Here is a 25,983-nt window from a genome sequence, read left to right on the forward strand (position 1 = left end):
ACGCACTCTACAAATCCGTGCATGCAAGGCTGGCCATAGAAAATGAGCGTGTATACACGCTGTACTTACACTCACTACACTAGCCCCAGTCGGTTGTCTTAAATAAATTAATATATTGTACACAATATGCTGCCATCTCTTGTAATCATGGTGACATTCTTAATTGATATACAAGTCTTTATGGTATACTTTTAATATATTTCTAAATAATGATGTTTCTAAGGTTTTATTTTTTCATAGAAATTCGTAACTCGCCGGGTACTACCATTCTAATACCTCCTGGCATTTATACCTTTCATACCTCATAAAATAAGTGTAGGTAATTTTTTGCAAGTGGCCTACTTGAATGCAGAATACTTCCAGGTGCATCGACTGTGTTTAGGAAAAAGGGCGTAAACCTCGATTTTTCTAAAAGTGCTTTTATTAGATATTAACAATGTATACAACTAAATACACATTCTGTAAAAAGGAAGTAAGCCACAAATGCCGATTTATTATCTAAATTCAGGTTTTAATTCAGCTTTAATTTAAAGAAAAAAGCATTTACACTCAATTTTAATGATTTTTCTGTAAAACTTCTTTAATTATTAGTAGATCGAAAAGATATTACACCAAATTATCAATCATCATGCACCCAATGTCTGTGCCTATTTTTTTTTTTAATAATATTGAACCAAAATCATTCAAAAAACGTTTTTTTGCTTCTGTAAAATTTGATCTGTGTGGGTTACGCCTTTTTTCCCCCATACAACACCCATAGGAAATATTGCATTTATCATGACATCTTTAGTGAATCTATTAAAGTCAATCGAAATTTGGGAGCATTTCCTCTAGACTTGTAACTTCATAATCCCTGATGTGCGTCTGTCGTAAATGTACGATCAGTCTAGCTGTCAGTTAAACTGACATGTAAATGCAAAACTGAAGCAGCTGACTGGAACCGAGACGAGACAGGATGTATTTTCCATCAGTTATCGTATCTGCTTTTAACGTGTAAATTACTATGTTGCCATATTTTTCATACTACTTTTCTAATTTCAATTGAAATATTATTTCTTCTAATATACAGGTACTGTATTATACCAACCAATATGTTTAGTGTACAAAAAATATGTAAATATACATCGCCGTTTCCCAACTGAACAAATAACTAAACTGATGTCTAAAAAGACGTTTAATGTTCTGAGTAATCTACAAAATCGCTTAATTCTAACCTACGGCTGTCACTACTAGTGACAAGGGAGTCAGCCATTTGCAAACAGTCACATTCTATCACGCAGTGACGCTTACATTTGTTAATAAGTCGACCAACTAGTATTTAGCGTTTGTGAGTTGACATTTCGTGCATACGGCTTTTAGAGAATGAGACGGCATTTTAGGGCAGTAGGTAAATTTATGTAGAGGTAAAACCTAGTTTTTTTTGTTGGATATTATTTATGTAGCGGGTGCGGGGCATGCAAAGGTTGGGCCTTAAATGAAGATTTAAAATTATTGTAATTCAAACAATTCTGCAATTTTAACAAATTTTATTATTTTGAAATAAAAACAATATAATTATAAACCTACTAACAAACTAGTGACTTAAAAATAATTATGTATTTACTACATATTACATGCATTGCATAATATAATCAGCAAAAATACTATTTACTTAATATCTGTTCTAATTTGGTAGAGACATTAAGTCAGAAAAGATCTGACGATTTGCTACATTTAGGGCAATGATGGACTAATAGTTTAATGTTTTAAGAAAGGTCCTAATCCGGCCACTATATAATTTCGACAGTAAACAAAAACACTTGAAAATGTAATGACAAATCCGCATTGTAGTTTTATTTTACGTTTATTTTCAGTGTGTACTTTGCTTTATAAAAAATGATTTTATGCTGTGGGGAGGGGTCGCAGTGTAAAAATATTGGGAACCCTGGGTTAGTTTTAGTACAGCACAACGTTGTCTATACGTTATGTAGTCAAAATCATCGGATACAGAACCATCTTAATTAACATAACTTCTAATGCGCGTGTTCTATTAATTTGTTACTAATAATGACTATGTCTATCCCTGTCCCTCTTTCTTCTCTTGTTTTTCTTTTGTTTCCTCCTCCTCTTCTTTTTTTCTCCTTTCTTCTTCTTCTTTCTTATCGTCTTCAATCAGCTGTTGGATATTTGACGGTTTTGCCATAATAGGTGTCTTCTTTTTCTTTTTATTTTTATCAACATTCTCTGGAATATACACTTCAAAAGTGCCAAAGAATTGTAATATATCACCTGGAAAGAGAAAAAGAGGGAACTTTTTCATGTTGGAAGGATACTGTATTAAGTTGGCTGTAACAAAAGAATTTGAACTCTATTTTTGAATTAAACAATTGTACAATAGCATGGTTATATTGGTAACAATTTCATTATTTTCTTCTATTGGTAGCCCCATAAACAAAATGGCAGGTCGCATTCTGATTTGAATTATATTGTTTTGCTTACATAACCTCCTACATAATTTCTAGGTGTTTTGCATGATTATTCATCCCAAAAATATTAAATATACATAATTTGAAAACACTTAGTACGAAATATTATACATTAGGTACACTCTCAGTAATCCGACACTCGATTATCCGACAACTACTGTAATCCGCCGTTATTTTTACTAGTTGACAGCACAAAATCAAGCTCTATAATTCACCAGTATTTGATTGTCAAATTCAGTAGTCCGTTGCGTACAAGTATACAAAGCACATGAGACGGGTTTATTTTGGAAACTTCTCCTTCGTAAAACGTACGTTTATTGCGAAGAAAGTAATGTACCAGGGAGGAAAGTGCCCAAGGACCGCATCACAATTATGACATGCTCCAATGCAACCGGGACACACAAACTGAAGCTTTTGGTCATAGGGAAAGCCAAGAATCCTAAGCCATTCAAGAACATTCATGAACAACTGGTTGTGTCAAGTGATTTACTGTTTAATATTTAGTTAATAAACTTAGTTTATAAATATGTATAATTTAGTAAATACTTGATTTTGATTATAAATAAAACCGTAATTTGCTGATACAAATTTCTCAAAAAAAAACTATTTTTACGAAATACCTGTTTTAATTTTAACCATATTTTGTATGTATGTATGCATAACGTGACCATACGTCCCGTTTTTAGGTAGCCTATCCCATTGTCCCCAAGCACAGCTTCGGGACGCCGAAATGTCTCGTTTTCAGAAAGAGAGCAAGCCACGGTAAGAATTATTACAAAAAAGGTGCGAAAAATCAAATAATCGATAGAAAAGCACCGGTAGAAAGGGTAATTTCTCTTATGTAAAAAAAACACAGTTGCAATTCGCAATGTTAATCACCAAAGAAAATTTTAATAAGTCTTGCCAATAATTTCATTCTTTTTTGAAATCAAAACCAAATATACTTTATTTTTCAGAAAAATGTGAAACCACATAAATTGCTTATTTTCGCGCGTTCATTCATATTCTTTTAATTAATTAATAAAAACTACCTAAAAATTAGTAGATGTCCCGTTTTGAGGAAAAAAATAAATGGTTACGTTATGTATGCACTATAATCCGCCGCTTTCACTAATTGGACACTTGTCTGGTTTTTGGGGTGGCGGATTACTGAGAGAGTACTGTATATTTTGAATTCACCGGGAATCGAACTCAGAGCCCCCAGATGGAAGGCCAGCGCCTACACTGCACCACAAGAGCCGCCTATTCTATGAACAGCGATGATATGCCCCACCTGCAGAACACAGATGACGAAGAAAATTATATAAAATGAGTCTGCGATACTTACTAACTTTCTCTTTTTTAAGTTTATACTGATCAGCAATGATTTCTACAGTATGAATTTTAGGGTCCGTTTGATGATCGGTTATAAATTTGAGTATATTTCTTAATGTTGTATAACCGGGGTGACATTGGTCCGGCTCCTTGATGCCGTATTCAAAATCTGTAGGTATTTTTCGGTCTAAAGGTAGAGGCTTTTCAGGATTGTAGCGTGATGAAAGAGGCTTTTGAATCTCCTGAAATGAAAAATGTTTATAATATATCAATAATAATCAGATAATTGACATAGAAAGATTATACAAAACATTAAAAGTGTCTTTAAAACAATTAGGAAATAAGTTTGAATATTTTTGTATCAATATTCACAATATAAAAACCAATTTAACACAAAATATACTTAGGTATAATTAAAAATTACGGATAAAAATCAATTAGAGTCTGTTTTCTATAAGCTGGGAAAGCATTGTGCCATCGCTTTCGACTGTTGCAAGTTGCAAGTTGCTTACAAGTTGCTGTTACAAGAGGGAATGCAGTGTTAAGATGCTGAAGCGGAGGGAAACCGCACACCAGCTTATAGAAGACAGACTCTGAAATTGAACATTGAATTTTTTTTAAATTTCAGACGACTAATTGACTCAAAATTCATCATCTTCCACACCCTCTTCTCCACTGCCATTAGTTTCATCCAAAATTTACACTAAAAATTAAAGAATCCATTGCTCTGTCCAAACAAACATCACGGTTCAGATATTTCTCTTTCATTTGCACAACATTATTGCATTCTTTTTTCCAGTCGTATTCAAATACAGTCGAACTTGGTTATTACGAGGAAGATGGGACCGACTGAATTTGCTCGTTATAAGCATTACTCGTTATATTAGAGAATAGGTATTTTTAAATGAGCGGTCACAACACAAAAAGGCGCAATTCAAACAAAAGCAGAAGTAGGACATAAAAAATCTGAAAACCATCGTAAAAATCCCCGAAACAAGCAACATGGCATTCATAAACTACAAAAGAAGTTATTTATTGTAATGAACGCTGGTAGGTACCTACTGACTTAAGCTTGAATTTTTTACATGAAATTTCAACCATATGCGTGGATACTTTTTCAATGTTGTCGGCGAAAACACCAATTAGGTACTTAACTAGTGTCGTAAACGTAATCCGATCCCGGCGGCATCGGCCTAAGGTCGGATCTTATTGCTTAAGGTCGAAAATGTTTTTAAACGATTGACACATTAACAGTTTTAAGAAAGTTTTTGAGATATTTTTGCTCGGTATATCCGATAAGTAGCTCGTTATAAAAGTAAATAAATGTATGCAGAAAATCATGAACTAAAAAACGTCAACGAATGTTTCCTCATTACATTCGAGATCGATTCACATCGGATTGTAGAGCCAAATGAAAAAAATTGTCCATGAGATATAATCCAATATTAGAAATGAATTAATGCTTATTACTTTTCATTAAAAGCGTGCACAGGTAATCCTCGTTCATCGTGAACCTGTCGAGTGTAAATTTATTATATCGTGATCGATTTAAAAAACAAAAAATTGTCCTGCACTTATTTAGACATGTGCCACTTGCCGGATATTGTCACCCTTTATAGGTATTGATATAATTGACAACCATAACCGTAGGAAAGCCACATGTTGCTTGATTCTTCCGCGACAGGCCCTATAAGACAATAAATCATCGCACTTACCATTGGCTTCTGTGTAGATGATACATAAACATCTTTTAATCGGGAGTCAAGGGAGGGGTCCTTTTTGGCGAGCTCATCTACTATTTCTGGGTTATCTGTAGAACAAAATATAATTAAGTGAAACTTTTTACTTTTGTGCAGCTACAATTTGGAAATGAACCTTGACTACCTCAAGCAAACTTCCTCTATTCTGCTCATGCTTTCCTTCTCCAATTTTGACTTCCAGTGCTCACAAAGAGGTCTGGATTTACCATAGAGTTTGGAAATGAACCTTGACTACCTCAAGCAAACTTCCTCCATTCTGCTCATGCTTTCCTTCTCCAATTTTGACTTCCAGTGCTCACAAAGAGGTCTGGATTTACCATAGAGCTAACGGGGCTATAACACAGTTCCTCCCAATTTGATTTGATTTGCCCAACGCTCAAACACCTGCAACTTCTGAGAGTCGCCAGCAGTTAATATCTAAATAAGTACCTATTTGGAGCGTAGCACAATACTAGCCTTAAATTTTTTTTTAATAACATAATATTTGAAATTTTCATGATTGTTTATAATCGTAATGGGTCTCTGCCACGAGCCTGAAACGTCACGGAAAGAATGAAGAAAACATGGTGATAACCTAAGAATCTATTACAGTAAATTATGTTGGCGATTTCTGCAGTATGTATCACAATAATTACGCAATTATTTATATTCTCAAATTAAATTGGGAAATTCTGAAATATGGATCTAATTTCATCACAGAACATTATACGATCCTCTGAAAGAGATCAGCTATACAAAGTTGGTTTTAGTGATGAGTCGCCAATGGTTTGTAATAACTAAAATAACACATTATTTTCAAATTAATGAACGATAAGAGTAAACTTTCTGTGTGGTGATGGTGTAACGAGCGGTCAATGAAGTATTCATATATTTTTCATAATAAATGAAATACCTCTCAAAACTTGCTCCAATTCCAGGACCGCTGCCTTATGCTTTGGGGCAGCGGTAGGCTTTTCTTTAGAGATGACTCGAAGAGCTCTATTTTCCACATTGAAATTTTTTAATGGTCTACTAATGATTGATAAAATTTTACCCATTTTAGAACTTTGCGATGCTGATAATAGTATAAATAATTTATACTATATTAACCGGCATGAACATATTGGCATGTAGAGGGTAAACTTTCTGATTAACTAATAATTATAAAGCAGTTTTTGTTAAAATTTAAAAGTAAGAACCAAAAGTCAATCTTCGATTTAGAGGTTAGGTTACAATATTTCTATTTTATCTTTCACACAACGTTCGAGTATGCACACAGTAAAATAACATTTTAAAAAAATAGTCGTTTCATGCGACTTTTCGAACACGCTAAAGAATGTGGCACTTCTTCAAGATGGCTTCCCTCGGTTTGCCAACTTGCGTGTATGACGTTCTTTGTTTTCATTACTGAATGTGATTTTATTTCTAATTTACTCATATTTATCAGTGTACGTTGAGAAAGTTTTCTGGTCAATCGAGTGTATGTCCTTTTCCAATTGAAACTTATTCGGAGGAAATGCCAAACGGTCCCATTGAAATTCTGCAAATTCGGATACGATCACAAATCGTTCCAAGATATGTGTCATTCTATAAAAGATGATATTCCACCCAGGATTATGACAACGTCTCTAATGAACCGAGTGAAAGATCGATTGCATTTTTAAACGAAAGTTGCACACAGTATTTTGGAATTTCACAAAACTGCAAGCCTTGAATTATAAGGTATCTAATTTTGGCACTGTTGCCATATGAATATTTTTGTTCTATTTATGTACTGCTTCCATCTTATATTGCTATTAAATTATAACATTCTCTTTTGCATGCATTTCTGTTAAAATATTTACAATATTCCAATTCATTTCAAGCCTGGAGTAAGTAATCTGACAAACAATATGTTTTGTATTGCTTACAAACAGTCAACAAGTCAAAAATTCCTCATGATTAGAGAGTGATTGTCACCAGCTGCTTTTCTCATGATTTTATCAAAATTAACCATGTAGCATAGATCAGAATCGTTACAAAAGTTCTTTATTTATATTTTAACATTTATGGCTATTAAATTTGTCTTTATTTAATTGTTCTAGTCTCACCGTATCTTTTTATATTTCAGATCACACACGGTTGGAAGAATAAGAAAATTATAGTGCAATATTGGAAACTATGTTATTGAAATATTAATATAAGTGTTTTGATGACATTAATCTATTGGTAAGGTGCCGATAAACAATATTTTTTTAATACCAAACTTGAAAGTGCGTGAATATTAACGAAAAACCTAGCAATTGAAAATGTTATACTGCTAACAGAGACATGAAAAAATTGATAATAATAGAAATAAAATACTCTGAACTAGTCCCTAAATTAAAAATTTATTTTACCACTGCAAGATAGCTTTACGTGTTATATTATTATTTATTGTAATTTATATATTAAAGTCACTATGATTGTGTCCATGTCTGAGGAGAACAGAGAATTCTGTTCTACGTATATATTTTAAGAGTACATTTAAAAGTCGTCAATACATTTGTGAAATAACAAAGAGTACATTTGGACGGATAATTTGTGTGGTGAGAGTGAAAATTGAATCGTTTCTGAAGAATAAGGGGCGCGGGTCCAGTGCAGGGGGGTGCGGGAAAGGTGAAAATTGCAGGAAGTGGCGGCCGGGTGGAGGAGGGCGTGGCATGGGGTGAGGCGGAGGGGTGAGCGGGCAATGAACCCGCCGCCCGGCAAGTCGGCCGCGCGCTCCGGCTACCACCAGAAGGCGCTCGCGGAGATCAGGAACTCTCTCCTCCCGTTCGCCAACAGCGGAGGGAGCGGGGGGCACTCGGAGAGGGAGCCGCCTGGTTCTTCGGCTGCGAGCACCGTCAGCTCGGGAGTGGGGTCCGCTGCCTCCTCCAATGTCAACAATGACCTCAACATTTTCCGGCATTCCCATACGCAGCTGCTCACCCTTGGATATGATGAGGTAATACTATATTCTCTCTATCATGATCGATGACGCACATTAAACACATAAAAAATTATTATTATTATTAGCTCTAAATTTTGTAAAATACAAATATGCACACCGGTAGATTAATGAACTCATCAAATTAGTTGTGCCGAAAAGAGATACAGTGGAACCCCGATCTACCGTTCTCGCATAAATCGTTTTCCCGCACGGATCGTTCATTTTTGAAAGTCCCGCAGACCACCCATAAGAATGTTAAATAATCCCGCATTAACCGTTCCCCGATTTATCGTTTTCCTCAATCTATCGTCTAATATGGTCCCGTCACAAATATTATCCCGATTGACTGTTTTTGTTAAATATTTTACTTTCGTAGAATTGTTTATAATACATACTTCAGACCTTTCAGTCAGGTTCAGACAGGTCGGTTGGCGCTCAGGCTTGCCTCGCATCTTGTATCACGAATTTTTCTAAGTCACAACTAAAATGCCCCCCATGAAGAAAACTAGATTTATTTTTTACTACTACTACTTTATTTTTTATATATTCTACATTTATCGTTTCCCGCATATATCGTTTTTTTCTTATGGTCCTTTGAAAACCGTAGAATCGGGGTTTCACTGTAATTTGTTTTTACATCTCTTAAACCACTAGTGTGAAGACATTGAAAAAAAATATGACAAAATTTGTCCTGTAAGAAATGAGGCTGTGCAGAATGTAATGGGCATGCAGACCTTATGTCCCGTTTTGAATGGACCAGTATCAATATCGATGAGCAGGAAGCATAAGCTAATCAATTACGAGAATGTAATGATAGAAAATCATGACAATCAACTGACATCAAACTCAAATTAGCATTTCAACCTCATCCTGTTAATGTCTTCAAGGTTCCTGAAGAATTACAGATGGAATTGACTGAGCTCTCGGAAGGTAACATTGTAATACCTATATGCCCATTGATGTATTATAATATAAATGCGGCCTAAACAGAATTATAAATGTAATTCAAAATGTTTTTATTGTTAGTTGGTACCTTGGTTAGTTAGTAAGTACCTAGTTTGGATTGTTACAAAATACTTAATATACATTTTGAATATCTACAATATTTATTTAAAAGTCGGCCAGCATGCACCGCAAGATACCATGAAATTGCGGTATTTGGTGGCAGACGAAAGCGTCACATATATTTAATTGAAGTTTTTTTGAATATGGCCTTCCCATTCCTGTTATAGATTATAAACTATAGTTGGTCTAATACAACAGTAGTTTTGGACTAATCGACTTTGCTATCAATGAATATATCTATTTATTAAGTTAAGCATGTTATTGACCTAATATTATTCTTACAGGATGCCGCCTTGAGAGCGTTGAAATTTGCCGGAGGAAGGTATGAAGCGGCGTTAGATTTCCTTTCAAAGCAGCCTGACGCGGTCAACGGCCTCCCGAAAGGCCCTCTCTCTTTCCTGGGATGCAAGCTCAACCGGAAGCCCAGTATCGAGCGGGAGCTTAGCCTCCACCGGGGCAGTCCCGCTCTCGATTCGGGCGCCGGAAGCTCCCGGTCCGACAGCCCCCGCCTGGCTGACCTCTCCCATCATGACAAGCTCTCCCGACAATACTCTTTTGGGGACGCGCCTCCCCTCCCACCGCCACGATGCTCTTCCACACCGCCTCCACCTCCTCCGCCCTCTGTACAGCAGCTGCTCAAGCGTATGTCCCCTGCTCCCCCCGTTCCGCCTGCTCGAGGCACCAGTCCTGTGGCCTCACCTGCTCCTAACCCCTCCTCCCGTCAGCCTATGATTGTCCAGAATGGCCCTCAGGCCCAGCAACAGTTGTCCCAGCAGATGCAGGCACTGTCAATCTACTCCAGCGGCTCATCTGAACCGCCGCCCCCCTACCCTCTTCCCGGCTGCCCTCCGCCTCCACCCTCCTACTCTGTCTCCATCCAGAGCCGCCAGAGTCCCACGCAGCAGGACTACCGTAAGAGCCCGTCCTCAGGGATCTATTCGGGGGGTTCCCCTAGTCCTGTTACCGTCTCCCAGTCATCAGGCGCCCCTCCGTCTCTCGCTCATCCGACTCCCCTGCAGGCCTGGGGAGCACGCCAAGCGAAGACACAGCCCCCCATAATCATGCAGTCTGTCAAAAGTACCCAGGTACAGAAGCCTGTGCTGCAGACAGCGATAGCCCCGGCAGCACCCCAGCCCGTCGGGGCGCCTTCCCCCTCCCAGCCGCCGCCTCCGTCGTATGCCAGCTCCATCCAGCAGAAGCAGCAGTCGCACGCCTCCGGATTCTCGGTCAGCCCCAAGCCTCCATCCCCTGCAGCGACCGGGCCGGGCGTCCCCACCACAGAGCCCCCCAGCTACGCCATCACCATGCAGGCCCTAGCGGTCCAGCGTGGCATCCACCACCAGTTGCCCCCTCCCCCCTACGGGAACAATCAGGACGATGGCTCGGCGAGCTCTCAGTCGGGCCGGCCTTCCGTTGCCCGCAAAAAGTATCCCAACGGTGTCGATCCGAGAGCTGACAGCCCCCATAGTGCGTCTTCCAACGGCGGGCAGTGCCTCGGGCCATCCGCCTACGCATGCAACTCCGTCGCCCACAAGAACACTCCACCCCTGCCCCCGACTGCCTCCTCCTCCGTCGCAAACCGCTCTTCCGGGATGAACGGGTCAGCCCTCGGCGACCGCCGCCCAAACCCCCTCCCTTGTAAGAAGATCCGCCACCAGTCACCGATTCCCGAGCGGAAGCAGATGAGCAAGGAAAAGGAGGAGGAGCGCCGGGACTGCAAAGTGAGGAATTATTCGCCACAGGCATTCAAATTCTTCATGGAGCAGCATATTGAGAATGTCGTCAAATCGTACCGCCAACGGGAGGTTCGCCGTCTGCAGCTCGAGAAAGAAATGACCAAGATCAAACTCAGTCTTGAGGCGCAGTTCCAGATGAGGAAAATGCTACATCAAAAAGAGTCAAATTATATTCGGTTAAAACGAGCTAAGATGGACAAATCCATGTTCGATAAAATAAAGGCCATCGGAGTGGGTGCTTTCGGTGAAGTGACGCTCGTCAGAAAGATCGATACTCATCACCTGTACGCCATGAAGACCCTTAGAAAGGCGGATGTGCTGAAGAGAAACCAAGTAGCGCACGTCAAAGCCGAGAGGGATATATTGGCGGAGGCTGACAATGAGTGGGTCGTCAAGCTATACTACAGTTTTCAAGACAAAGACAATCTCTATTTCGTAATGGACTACATCCCGGGTGGCGACCTCATGTCCCTGCTTATCAAATATGGCATCTTCGAGGAGACGCTGGCCAGATTCTACGTCGCTGAGCTCACCTGCGCCGTGGAGAGCGTGCACAAGATGGGATTCATCCACCGGGACATCAAGCCCGACAACATTCTAATCGATAGGGACGGCCACATCAAGCTCACCGATTTCGGACTCTGCACCGGGTTCAGGTGGACCCACAACTCCAAATATTATCAGAGAAACGGTGAGAATCTTTTTGCACACTATTTAATTTTATAATCTTTGGCAAGGCAAGATGTAATAGAATAATTTTGTTTACACGTTTACAATTAAAATATTCTTATATTCCTAGATCATATTGTGACTCATGTCTTTCCAAAAGCCAATTGTTATCATCACAATCAATTTTGTCATCAAGGTCCTGTATTTACAGGCTAATATGGAAATAATATTGTCATCCACGGCTTATAAAGAAATATATAGCAGAATTTGGAAATACCCAATTCCAGATAATAACATTACTACATATACCTATTTAGTTTTGTAGATAACTTGGAATATTGTATTATGTATGGAAGAAAATCTCATAATTGACTTGGTTTATTTATTTAACACAAAGTATAAAAATGTCTCATATAAAATGTCTATGCTCTCATAACAAGACAGTGTTATAAATACACACTCAAAATGTTGTAGAAAACATTCTCTAGAAGACAGCCTAAATATATGAAGGCGAAGGTTGATAAAAGGACTAATTAAAGGACCAACGTTTAAATTTGCTGCAAGCCATTTCGCACTGCGGATTCATTTGTAGATAACTTCACACTCCACCCATATCTATTAATAACATTTCTAAAACAATTCAATTTTAGATTCACTCAAACCGTTATATCAATACATTATTAAATGTGCAGATATTGCAGGGATATACGCTTAAATTTGTATTTGCTATGAATGGATGGTATTGCTTCATGAATTATTACATATTATTACATTGATTTTGAATAATATGAATACGTGTATTAAATAATGCTCTAAGTACCAAAAAGTAGTATTGCCTGTAGTTACAAAATACCGAGTCATTGCAGTAAAATTTCATGAGGCAGACCTTTTGAAAAATGTAGTTTTACAGTGTGAAGCAATCACTGCAGCTTCTATAATTTTAGGTATTAAGAACTCGCAAGTGTCAACACACCATTGTCAGCTATTTTATATTGAATGCCGTTGACCACTGCATTGGTACTTACACCATTATAAATAAAACACGCCAACGGACTTACAACGTCAACAGATTTTTTGACTTGCTTGAGGCACTTAGACTGTAGTTGAAGTTATTGGCGATGGTATGTAGAACATTTTTCTATAAAAATGTCGGTTTTTTTTATTTGGGTACTTAGCGCCTTAATTAATACACGTATTCATATGATGTTTCACTAAGTTTGTACCAAAACCTAAACATTCGTAATAGAATACAATAATGTAGATTGTGAGAGGAAAGTTTTTTTTCCGACCATGTCCGATACTGATAGGATCATATGGGCCTCCACAGAGTAGAGGTTTGTATTAACAGATTTTGTTTTTACGAGAAATGGATGTCGGCCACCTGCTCAACCTATTAGTTCCATACCCTGACTCACACACAAATTGAAAAACAATATCTGTACTTGCCAGACCCAGGATTCGAACTTGGGACCCACGGCGTTATAGTCCAACGCTTAAGCCGCGCGGCCACTGAGGAAACCGTGTCTAATAATGTACATAGTTAAAAGTAATTCATGTTGCTCGCTGGTCTTGCGTTTCCCAGGTTGTGATACAGTCTGTCACATTAAAAGCTTCCTAGAAATACCATCAAGTGCTGTAATACTACAATTGCATAAGGCCTGCTCTAGTAATTTACTGGTTTGAATAATGAACTTGAATTGCGAGTTTCTGTACAAAGGAAGGTCATTTATTAAATGAGGTTTCTAACTTATAAATTGACAGGTGAACACGGAAGACAAGACTCGATGGAACCTGAAGGCGAATGGCGGGAGGGGGAATGCCACTGCCGACTCCTCAAGCCGCTGGAGAGGCGGAGGGAGAGAGAACACCAGCGCTGTCTCGCTCATTCGCTAGTCGGCACGCCTAACTACATTGCTCCAGAGGTCCTGCAGAGGATAGGCTACACGCAGCTCTGCGACTGGTGGTCCGTCGGGGTGATCCTCTACGAGATGCTGGTCGGATCGCCGCCCTTCCATGCCGCCACCCCTGCCGACACTCAGCAAAAGGTCATCCATCATTGTTTCTTTCGATTACTACTATTTATTGAATTAGCGTTCACTTGGTGGAATGAATTTATTAACGGTTGTTATCCCGTCCGCTGACCTATTTTACTGGCTCACTTAAACTAGTTATTTGCCATCAGGTGACTTTGTTTCTACAGGTATAATTTTCATTTTCTATGTTTTGTTTCTTCAGAAGTTTTAAGCGATTCTCATGTATGTAATACTTTTTTGGACATTATATAACTACGGTTGGCGACCTACCTTACCGAATACAAAGATGTAGTTTTATATCAAGAGATCACTCTTTTTCATCCCAATTGATCCATCGTTAACATGGTCCCGGTAAATCATAAATCTTTTCAAAGAACCCATTTGACATGATGTTAATAGCAAAAGATTATAGATATATTTATCAACTTGGGTAGGTTGACCCTACAATATTCAAATTTATTTTGACATAATAATGTCTTCGACAGGTGATCAACTGGAAGACAACCCTTCACATCCCGAAGTCGGCTAATCTGTCCCGGGAGAGCGCCGACCTCATCCTGAAACTGTGCTCCGGTTCGGACAGCCGCCTGGGCAAAGACGCCAAGGAAGTGAAAGGACACCCCTTCTTCAAGAGGGTGGACTTTGACAAAGGCCTCCGCAAGCAGAGTGCGCCCCACATCCCCCGGATAGAGTACCCCACCGACACGTCCAACTTCGATCCCATAGACCCTGACAAGCTGAGGAACTCCGACTCCAATCAGTCAGACAATGAGCTGGACAACGGGAACCCCTTCCACGGCTTCTTCGAATTCACCTTCCGGCGGTTTTTTGACGATGGTGGCCCTGCCTATGCGAATAAAATTAGTTTGGACGACAATGAAAACCAAGGGCCAGTGTACGTTTAGTTCGGTCTCCCGGCCGATTCCTCACAAAAGACTTTCAAATTTTATGATCCCGCTGCGGTGTACCGGTTCTCCCGCCGCAGGCGTCGTCTACGGCTTCGTTTCTGAGCGGCCAACTTGATAATCGTAACATGAAGGACATTTAATAGTCCTAAATTAAATTGGTATTGTCATGGCCAATGGTTATATCTACTAATAGATTATTATTATACAGAACAGCAAAAACAATATTTATAATTAGGTATGCGAGAAATTATTGTAAATCAGAATTTAGAGAATTTTGCGTTAAAAATAGAAAGAAAAATTAGACAAATGTACGCAATGAAGAAATTGACGCGTATCGATTTCTAGGCGGGTGCTTCTCTACCACCTCACGTCATATTGTTGTACAGGTGGTATTTTTATGATTAAGATATCGAGAATCATGATTAAAGTCCTCCAAACAATCTGTGCAAGTTTCATCAATATTAAAAGCATTTTGACATCTTAGTAGTCAAAACTCCTTTTTTGTATAGATAAATGAACTCTTGAATGTATCCTTGGACAATTTTTTATAAATATCCTCATGTACATCTTAGAGGAAACGTTGAATATTGGTCCAGTAGTTATTGAATTATAACTGAACAAAAAGGCAGTACAGGCAGATAAGCCATTTTTCTTAATTATTCAAAGGTTTTCATTTGATGTAATATTTGCATTTAAATTCTTTCGCTATATTAAACATATTGCATTTTTAAATGGCATTTAGAGACATTTTTTATTAGCTCGGTAAATATAACAATTTTGATCAAGAAATTGAGTGAAAAAATGCATGTATGTTAATATTATAACCATTTGCTATTACAATACTAAGATTGTATGTTATTACATTTATGTTTTTGTTTGTTCGTAAGGTAATGTTTTATGGTACATAGTATGAATCGGACTGTAACGTAACATGACCTGCACTCGTATTAACGAATTGTCTTATAAATTAACATCCTGGTATGAAATTTTGTGTTGTGTCGATTTTTGACTTGCCCGCTCGGAAACCAAATCAAAGGTGGCAACCCTGGTGACATATGTGGTGCTTCGTAGTGGTGTTGTCATGAAATATTTATGTAATTTATTAATCTGGTAGTTTTAAGTATGCTAAATTTTAATTAAAGACAGTTTACAACTGACAAGTGTGTCTGCGGTGACTTTTTGTGCCTTATACGCTAGCGGAAACATTATCGATTTGGACGAGTGTTCCGATGTCTGAGAGCGAGACGGCCGGCAAGCGAGGTAATTGCAAACGGTGTGACGCTATACTCAGAGTTGTCCGGTGGCTGTGTCATATTTTAACAAAGTGTCAAATGCGACTTTGTTTATTTTGGGATGCTTTTAAGTGAATGTTAAGCTATATATAATATGGAGACGCCAGCAAATTATAAGCCAGTGCTTGTATGTATTTGTATAAAATCGTAATAATATAACACAATAATGTAACAGTTTATCGTTACAAAGAAATTCAGACGGTAATTTTGGTATTTAATGTCTTTACCATGTATATTAATTTATTATACTTGCAGAATGAATAATAAATTGCATCTGTCGGTTCACTGTTTGGTCCTCGGCAGATCTATTTCAACTACGTAGCACCATAAGAAAATTTTGTTGTTTTTCTGGATCCGAAATAACATTGTGTTCACGACTGCTAAATTGCAAGGTAACTCCCGTCTAAATGAAAATTTTCAGTTATGTACAGGCAGTTCTCGACGTAATTGGCTCATGAAAATGTGTATGAATGTTGAATGTATGAAAGTAAAAGTGTATTTTAAAATATTTTGGACAATGAGGAAATGAATTCATTTGCAGTATCTTTATCTGCACTGGCAGCTTCTCCAGTGAATTTAATATTAGCTTGAATAATTGAAAAACTCGGAGGGACATCTTTTTTTGTTTATCACCAATATTTATAATGGCAAAGAACTCTCCGTTTCATCAATCACTATGTTGTGTCTTTGGAAAGAATCTTTGAAGATATATGTCCACTGTAGACCGGCTTAAGTCATACGAACGGCCGATTTATGAAAAAAAAAATCCGCTTTCAGAACGCCTAATTATTTCCGTCTTTGTCTCGATCGTATGAAGAGAGTCGTTAATTTCTTTTTGTCGGCATCAACACTGCAGTTTCTCTGCTTGTCACTCATGTTTATGAATATTTTAGGGAGTAACTAACTGCATGGAAGCATATAGTTTTTGCATTGAAATAGGGAATTGTAGGAAAGTCAAGGACCGCCTGTACACGCGTAACCAAGAAACATGTCACGACATTAAATTTAAGCAATCAGCTTTTGTAATGTTGCCATTTCGTTCAATCCATTGAAATATTAATGGAACAGATTAAATTGGACATATACCGATGTCACTATACCAAAATATTAATATTATTCCACATAATGCCTCCAAGGCAAGGTACATTGCCATTCTAATTTGTTAAATATATTAGGTTAATGAAAGCTATTTTTACGTGTAATATCCCAGATACTTAACGCTTGGAATACCTACATCATTACATATTTAACTAGATTTTTAATTAGGGTTACGTTGGAATAGATCTGTAGAAACAAATCTCACTCATCGTATCGTGTTCTCATTATGTATTAGTTTGGAAAGAATCAACCTATGTTTTTGTCGTTCATTATTTATTGTTAACATACCTCCACAACGTAATGGCCATATTCTCCGACTACGTGCGGGTTTGGTGAACAGAAATACTTAAATACAATATAGTCACTAATAGAAAGGAATCACTGTCATATAGTTTGTTGTGTATCTCTACCTATTTATTGATATAGGTTTAAACCCAGTATCGGCTAATGCTGCCTTTGGTTTATTGCGAGCGATGTTGATCATGTTATATGACAATTGTCTATTACTCGCACTTTATCAAATTTAATGCAAAGTTAGTTTGTACTACAACAATGAATGGCCCTTTTTAAAGGTCTGTTTATTATATGTGCCCCGTACCAAATAAAGATCAATTTCTCTAGTTTTAATGATACAATAATAATGTTGTATTATTGAAGTATTTGAAACTATGATTGAAATATGTCACAGTAATCAAAATTGTTGTCGTGGGTACCTTTAATATAGACAGACCTTACGCACAGCCAGTGACTTGGTCGAAGAAATAAATTTTACACTGGTCAAATCAACGTTATGTATACTCTGATTTCTTTCTTTGTTCTTTGTATAGTCATTGTCGGTCAATGTTTAACAATTTCAGTAAAACTATTCGTCATTATATCTTGTAAATCTAGTATATCCTATTCTAATAAAAAAAATAATACCCTAGTTTTACCAAATATATGCTACTACATTGACAAGGGGTGAAGGTAGGCTGTTAAGATCCGACATAAATAATGCACACTAAAGTTTGTCAGTCATACTTATTTTTTATTGAACTAAGAATGCAATTTGCAGGTGTTTCAATTAAAGCCGGCCTAAATGAAATCATAATAGTTTAGGTATGCTATGGGCGATCTGACGAAAATAGTGCATACTTTTTCAATCACACTTATTTGTTTTTGTTGAATTAAGAATACATGTTACAGATGGTGTTGGTTAGTTTTTTTTAAATTTTACTGAGCCTTACCCAACCATAATCGATAAAATGTATTCTTATGTCTATAAAATATCTAAAATTATGTATTGATAATTTTAGATATTTTATTGATAGACGAATATTTTTTGACTACTAGGCAGGGTTAAATTGAATTTTAAATCTAACAAACACTTTCTACACATTCTAGTCCTAGTTCAATGAGAACAAATACGTAGGATTGACAAAGTTTAGTGTGCACTATTTATGTCAGATCTTAACAGCCTACCTCCACCCTTCGCCACTGTGTAAGATTCTTACCACCCATATGCGTCTTCAAAAATCAATTACGAAAACCTCATAATTTGTGTGCATATTGTGTGCATATCATGGAATAATGTCCAATCCTGATAAATATCTACACAGAAATCATTGTTTTATATTCAATTTAAAAAATTTTAAGTTCTGTTTAAAATTCGTTTTTTTGGATTTATTACGTTTACAAAATGGAATGACGTATTGATCTTTAAATGTGTATTTAAAAGATATTTCTTCCTCTTATGTCATGTATGGGAAAGATTTATCCATCAAATAACCATACAACAATCATACTTAAGTTTCGGAAAGGATCTTCCATTAAAAAAAATGCTCGTTTGTATAGAATCAATCATATACCGTCTCCATAGATGTCAAGGGAGCCAGTCCACAAAATCATAATGGTGAGAAACAGGCACTCAAAGATTTTGTGTGACAAAAAAAGTAACATTTTTTATTGAACTTTTTTGTTTTTAAAGATATAACAGTGAAACTTTCAACATAGAATATACTTTGTGGTATTATCTTTTTATTATTTTGTACAAATAACTAAAGAAAATAGTATCCTAGAAGTTATGTGTGTTATATCTCTTGACCACTGAATATTGAAATGTACAAAAAATGTAGTCAAAAGAGTTTTGTGGCTTAAATCCATTGACCACTGCATCTTTGATGATTTTAAAATGCTTTTGTGTACTTTACTCATTTTCGCCAAATTTGTGGCTAGGCTCCCTTGACATCTACGGCGACGATACACGATCCTACAGCTATATGGACAGTAGATAAATTTTCAACTGCTATGCAACAAGTCATTGGCTGTGAATAAAGAGGTATTCTAGAAGGTCATGTTAATTAAATCTTAGTTTGTATTCCCATTTTAATGTCCTCCGATCCATATTAGAATTATTACTATAACAACGTATATTACGTCAAACTAAACTAATGTCAAATTCATTAATAATTATAATCTGCGCACAGATGTGCGTCATTTGTAAGTGACTGTATTATATAGGATTTTTTTATCATGCTGGTAGTGTTTAAATTGTATTAAGTTATTGAAAAAAAAACACTAGAAGTACTATTTTTGTTTGGTTAGTGAGATGGAACGTTTGAATCGCTTTGCAGTAGTTTATACTTACAGATTTCATCTTTTATAATATGTGTATCTTAGAACAAAAAGCCTGGTTGTCACATTTTTATGAATATATAATATATAAAATTGAGAAAATAATATATTATGACTGGAGCGGAGCAGATGCCGAAAACCTCGCCCCTTATGCTTTTAGTCGCAGGATCGAAATCAGTACGTTGTTCAAATCTGTATATTGTTTCATCATCAGCCTGAATCTATCCACTGTTGGATGAAGGCCTCTGATTCCACTTCTCTCAGTCATGTGCGCTGCGTTGCCACATACTTCCGTATAACTTCACCATCTCATTGATCCAGCGGCCTACTACCTTACGGACATTTTGTACCTCTTGGGTACCACTGGATAACTTGCTTTGTCCAGCGATTGTCCCTTCTTCAAACTATGTGTCCAACCCATTTCCATTTGAGGTTTTTAGCGAACTATATAACAATATGAATTGTTTATACAACAGAATGTTTAGATCTGGTTTATGGACTTAGTAGGTCCTTATAATAATACTGGAACAGGAATGTTGATTTATCTTAGCTAATCTACATAATATTTCAAAAGAATCTTAGAAGAAATTTGTTCTAATATTTATCTCCAAAAACAAACTTTTGTATTGTTCATGATAATGTTAATTTTTATTGGTAATTAATTAACTACCAATGTGGGCAATATAGAAGAATGTATTGTATTATATTTGAATGCATTCACATACTGAGTGAACGAATCATGGTTTAGCTCGTAAACCTCACATTTCCGATTCCCTAAATAAAGCAATGGCTGCTACTATATTTATTTAGTATATGAATGTCTGTTGGTGGCATTTAAAAGTGTGACTTCCAGTTTTTTCCGTTAAGATACAGACTGTTATGAAATGAAAAGAGGCAATCTAATTATTAGTTTCTGTTTCACTAATCAAATGACGATATCAGGCTGGGCCACTTACACCCTAGATTCAATCATATTTTGTATCCAAGGTTGTCTAGTCACTAAATAATGCAAGTAATTAATTGAAGAAAACAAACATCGGTGATTGGTGTCCATTTTGTATTGAAGCTTCCAGTTTGTCACACATTTCAGTTTTTAGTGGACAAAACGCTACTTGATGACAGGTGGTATTTGACCGTGATTAGCAATATACTGTGCCTTGTGAAATTATTTACATATTGCAACAATTTGGGTACATAGTTTCTTAGTACATTATAATTAAAATAAACTCTGTGTTCGAAAGGAAAAGGGAGATAAGTCAAGTGAGACAAGAATATATTGGACAACATTGTTTAGAAGTTTCTGTTTTTATTTTGTTTTAGACATCAGTCTCCCTTTTCTTTTATCACACAAAAAAATACTTGCATGCATTACTGAATTCCTGGGATAAGATAACAAATTTTATTGAAGTATTTTTCCTACAATATCAATTTTTTCTTGTCCGTTCGACACATGCATTCGTACCTGTATTTACTGTAACAGAGTTCTATTTTACGTGTGTATAGAATGCATGCGTTGTGCACGCAAGACAAATTTCAGCTTAATGCTAATATCGATGATCAAAAAAAATATGAGCTGACTCCAAAACTGATATTTGAAACAGTTTCTCCGAAAATTGACAATGTGGTAATTTATATCAAACAGTGCCTAATACTAATTATTATTGTAAAAACTAAAACTCTGTCATCCTAACTGGCAATAATTTAATAATTATATAGCTCACTGCTACGATTGGTTGTACTGAAATAATTTCCATCTATATCAGATTGAAAGGTAATCCATGAAAGAACATTCCATACCTAATGAGTATCTTCCGGATGTTGTCAAACAACGCGGAATCAATATTGCTATGATTGTTTCATAGTTAAAAATTTCCATCAATATCACCAAATCAAAATTGTAAAATTAACAAATGAGCTTGTTTCTTACTATTGAACTGACATTGGAGTCACTTGATAATTATGTGGTCGCAGATTTGATCCCTAGGGTGGGTTAAATCAATACATAATATAAATATATCCTCACTTTTAGGCTCATATGCTTTGTTTTATTACTTCCATTTTCTTTTACCATTATAATGAAATTCAGTTATAGCACATTTGTCAATTTGGACTGACGAATGCGTTTATCTTGTAAAATTGATCAAAATTATCTAGCTGAAAAGTCATTTTAGGATGCGTGAAAGCATTAATTGAGTCTTGACTCTAATATGACTAGTTTCACAATTTTTGTATTTAGGTGTAACTAATTTTAAAGTACCTTCGAAATTATCGTCATCATCAGCCGGGATCGATCCACTCCTGGATGAAGGCCTCCCCATGCTCATTCTACTCTTCTCGATCTCTGATTCATCGTACATTCACTGAATTTTATGAGTTCGTCTATCCAGCGGGTTTTAAAGTTTCCTTGTGGTACCACTATATGACAGCATTTGTCCAGCTGATCATCATCTCATCTACATAGTGACCTTTATGACATCGCTACTCTTGTCTGTCATCTTATCCATTGTTTTTTTATGGACCATGCCATACAACGGATTTTGTAAGTACAGCCAATCGTAGTTACAATTAGGAAGGATTATTTGTTTTTTTTTTTTTATATGTGATCATTTCTGTAATACAGAAACGTTAGAACAAATTGGGTGAATTTTTTGAAGAAAAGAAAGTGAAATTTTCATTTGAAACACCTTTGTAGATTTTTTTAAGTTGTTTTTAATATGTTGTAAGTTATTATAAACCTAATAAAGTGTCTTTAGATAATTGTTAGAATATATTTTGTACTAGTATATGCCAGTGATAAAGCGAGTGTGAGTTTGTATTGATAGATAGATAGATAGCTCTTTGAGAAGTTTTATTCTTTTGAAGCAATTAAATAATGTTCAACTGTATACAGCAGATTTTTAGTGGTGCTCTTGAAATATAATATATTATCAGGCGTCCGTTTGGTGACCCCCGCGCTTTGAAGTACTCATTTGAAATTGTAGCGTTTATTTTAATATTTTACTATTTGTTAGGTTATTACGGGGGTTTTTTCTTATTTAATTTATTAGCCAAAGGATCCTGTATACCTGCTAAATATACGATTTGAATTTAATTGGTCTCCCCGGCTACGCATAATATGAGTCTGATCGGAAAATTAAAGATATGCAATGAAATCTCAATACGACATAATTCAAAATTAGATTTTTAGATTTCATTTCAGTTGTAATTAATTTTTTTTTTAATCTGTCCGCGATTCGACTTTGAAATCTGTATATACTATTATAATACGCTATTTATGGCTGATATCCAATAATGTTTAAAATCACGTAAAACAATCGGCCAAATGCATAGTCGCACCTAAGTGCTTAAGGCATTAAGCAACACTTAACAATACGCTGGTGACTTAGTGAAAGTAAAGATAACAAGCAACATGTTTATATTAATATAATATTTTAGTTATGTTAACAGTAATGCAACAACGATATCTCTGCATTTGGCCATGAATATCCAAGCTTTTCACGTGGCCTATTAGTAAAGAATTTTGAAAGTAATATATTCGCGTGAACAAATCTATAAAAAAAGACTACAAAATAATATGTGCACAATGTTTACATGTAACCAATACGCCAGACATTAATATTGTAAATGGTTGTTTTTTTACCCCTGTCGTACTTACATGTTAGATTGTACAAAATATTTTAACGGTTTCTCTAACTGAAAACGAATAAGAACAATTGCTTCAGGGTTTGGTTACATGGTACATAGCAGAAATTAGCTGCAATTCATTCATATTAATACTGATGAACCATTCGATCCTACTCTTGAGATAACAGGTGTTGCGGAGTTGCTGCAATTTTGCTAAGTGGTCGAACCCCTATTGTTACTACTGTTTTTCTTTTAACAGTTATCCTATAACACTGGTAAAAAAATAGTCAGTCGTACAGGATTAAAAGTAGAATTATTTGAGCTGTAATTTACATTATTTAGTCAAATAAATGTACAATCACTTTTAGACAGATTTGGAATGTTGCGTTGTATTACGTATTTGGCTTCACGATCAAGTAATATTATTTAGGTCTTTTAACAATTTAAATTTTATGTATATTATGGCGATTTATAAATCAACAACTAAATCTGTAAATCGTAATAAGTCAAAAAAACGCATTTTCCATTGTTTATTGTCTTGTTTGTGGAACACTGTATACTTATCAAATTTTAGAATTTTTTTTTACTTATGACGAAAATTAATGTACTGTTTTAGCATTACAAATTAAGGAGTCATCCATATTTGATATCATGTGCAGGAGGGGTCAAATATAATGTGATATTTCATAGCAAATGAAAAGAAATGCAAAGGAAAAAAATTATTATAATATATAAAAAGTGACAATATTTTTTAAACAAAGTTTTTGTGATGGGATTGTCAAAAAAAATCTGAGATTATGTGACATCATTTATGGACAACCCTTAGGCTGATTTTCCAGTCACGCTGACCGTACGCGCCTTCTCTGCCAATGAGCGTTGCAGTGAGTCTGGCCTGACTGTCAGTGCCGAGCAGCTACGCATTGTCGTCAGCGCCGACGGTCAGCGTGACTGGAAAATCAGCCTTAAAAATTGACAGTTCTACTTTTGATTCAATTTGACTGAAATTTTGTTTTATTTCATTTTTCAAACACTTGTGACAGATTGTCTTTGTTATTCAATCAATGTTTATATATATATATATATATATATATATGAATTTCTTTTTAGTCATTTATGTGTACCTAATCTTATTATTCTCAGTATAAATAATATTATTTAGTGTATTTTTTATATATGTCTTAACGAGATTTCACTGTACGATTCTTTGTGTTTAAAATTCTATTACAATAATAATTACTAGCGAGCATTAATTTATATAATGTATATATGTACCCATACTTTTAATTATTATTGATTGTAATCGTTATTTTATAATAAAAAAAACAAACGCTACTGAAATGTTTTAAAAAATAAACCAGATCAATTGGTAAATTAGAATCAATCTCAATTATTTGTGCATCTGCCTGTAATTCTTTACATTGTAATGTCCTTTCGGTTTAAAACTATATTTTTATATGATTAATACTATCGACTGAAGGTAAATGATGGAATTTGAATTTATATTAAAATTTATTACTTACATATCGACTGTGGAAAGGAAAGAGGACGTAACCCTCGGTTTTTTCAAAGTAGGTTTTATTGGATAATAATGTTGTACATGACTAAATACACATGTCCAAAAGATGTAAGCTGCAAATGCTGATTTATTATCTAAATTTAGCTGACAATTTAGAAAAAAAGATAGGAGTGAAGTCGGGAAAAACGACATCACCATCATTTTTGTTGATTTTTCTTTAATTAACTAAATATAAAAACCAAATTATTAATTATCATGCACATCACAGTTATGTGTATTTTAACTTTGAACGAAAACCATCCTCTTGTCTCCTGTAAAATTTGATTTGTGTGGATTACATCCTTTTTCCTTTCTACAGTTAATACCTATTTCTGTTTGGGAGGCAATGTAAACACTGACATCCGTACACAATGTAGCAGGCATTCTATCAATAGTCTAATCGGCGGAATTGTCAACATTACAGGAGAGTCGAATACTGATTTATTCATTTATTTTATATACATAGTGCTAAGAAAATATTTCTATCAGTTGCATTGAGTTTACTTAATTACTGTAGTTTAAAAAGATTTAATGCGGCCACGTTGGGTTATTTTTTTTGATTCCATGACTAGACAAAAAATTCTCGCTGTCTTTCAATGCGTGGTTTTGGTGAAAGCTGACAATAATTCCTTGTTAAAAAACCCAGCTCCACTTAGGAGCATACATAAGTGAAACGGTAAATAATTTTCAACAATAGGTGGGATGAAATTTTGCACTCGTCGCCAATCTGAGAGCGGCAGTCGAGATGTGAACATGTCGATTTGTTTTGTGATGGCGTCGGAGGAATTTATTCTTATATCGTGTAAGGATGACTAAAAAACAATACCCATGTACTCGAAAAAGAAAACTTGTCAATGAATATATTATTATTACTAATATAACAATAAACATAACATTAAATGGACGCATGTTGATTTTTATG

General features: G+C 35.9%; 2 protein-coding genes across 2 annotated transcripts; one reads left to right on the forward strand and one right to left on the reverse strand.

Moving 5' to 3' along the window:
- Window positions 1-1,510: 1,510 nt before the first annotated feature.
- Window positions 1,511-6,754, reverse strand: LOC147073207 (NADH dehydrogenase [ubiquinone] 1 alpha subcomplex assembly factor 4). The gene is made up of 4 exons (XM_085945559.1): window positions 6,432-6,754; window positions 5,495-5,589; window positions 3,793-4,021; window positions 1,511-2,268 (listed from the first exon to the last, which is right to left on the reverse strand). Exons 1-4 carry the CDS (start codon window positions 6,574-6,576, stop codon window positions 2,057-2,059), a joined length of 681 nt encoding a protein of 226 aa, XP_085801685.1. The 5' UTR covers window positions 6,577-6,754; the 3' UTR covers window positions 1,511-2,056.
- Window positions 6,755-6,846: 92 nt separating this feature from the next.
- wts (serine/threonine-protein kinase warts) lies at window positions 6,847-18,173 on the forward strand. Its single transcript, XM_085945558.1, has 5 exons — window positions 6,847-7,240; window positions 7,629-8,483; window positions 9,818-11,960; window positions 13,700-13,983; window positions 14,457-18,173. Exons 2-5 carry the CDS (start codon window positions 8,229-8,231, stop codon window positions 14,874-14,876), a joined length of 3,102 nt encoding a protein of 1,033 aa, XP_085801684.1. The 5' UTR covers window positions 6,847-7,240; window positions 7,629-8,228; the 3' UTR covers window positions 14,877-18,173.
- Window positions 18,174-25,983: the final 7,810 nt, after the last annotated feature.

The sequence above is a fragment of the Rhyacophila brunnea genome, unplaced genomic scaffold (assembly GCF_057557595.1).
Source record: "Rhyacophila brunnea isolate RB1 unplaced genomic scaffold, BYU_Rbru_1.0 scaffold_18, whole genome shotgun sequence".
In the NCBI taxonomy this organism is placed as follows: Eukaryota; Metazoa; Arthropoda; class Insecta; order Trichoptera; family Rhyacophilidae; genus Rhyacophila; species Rhyacophila brunnea.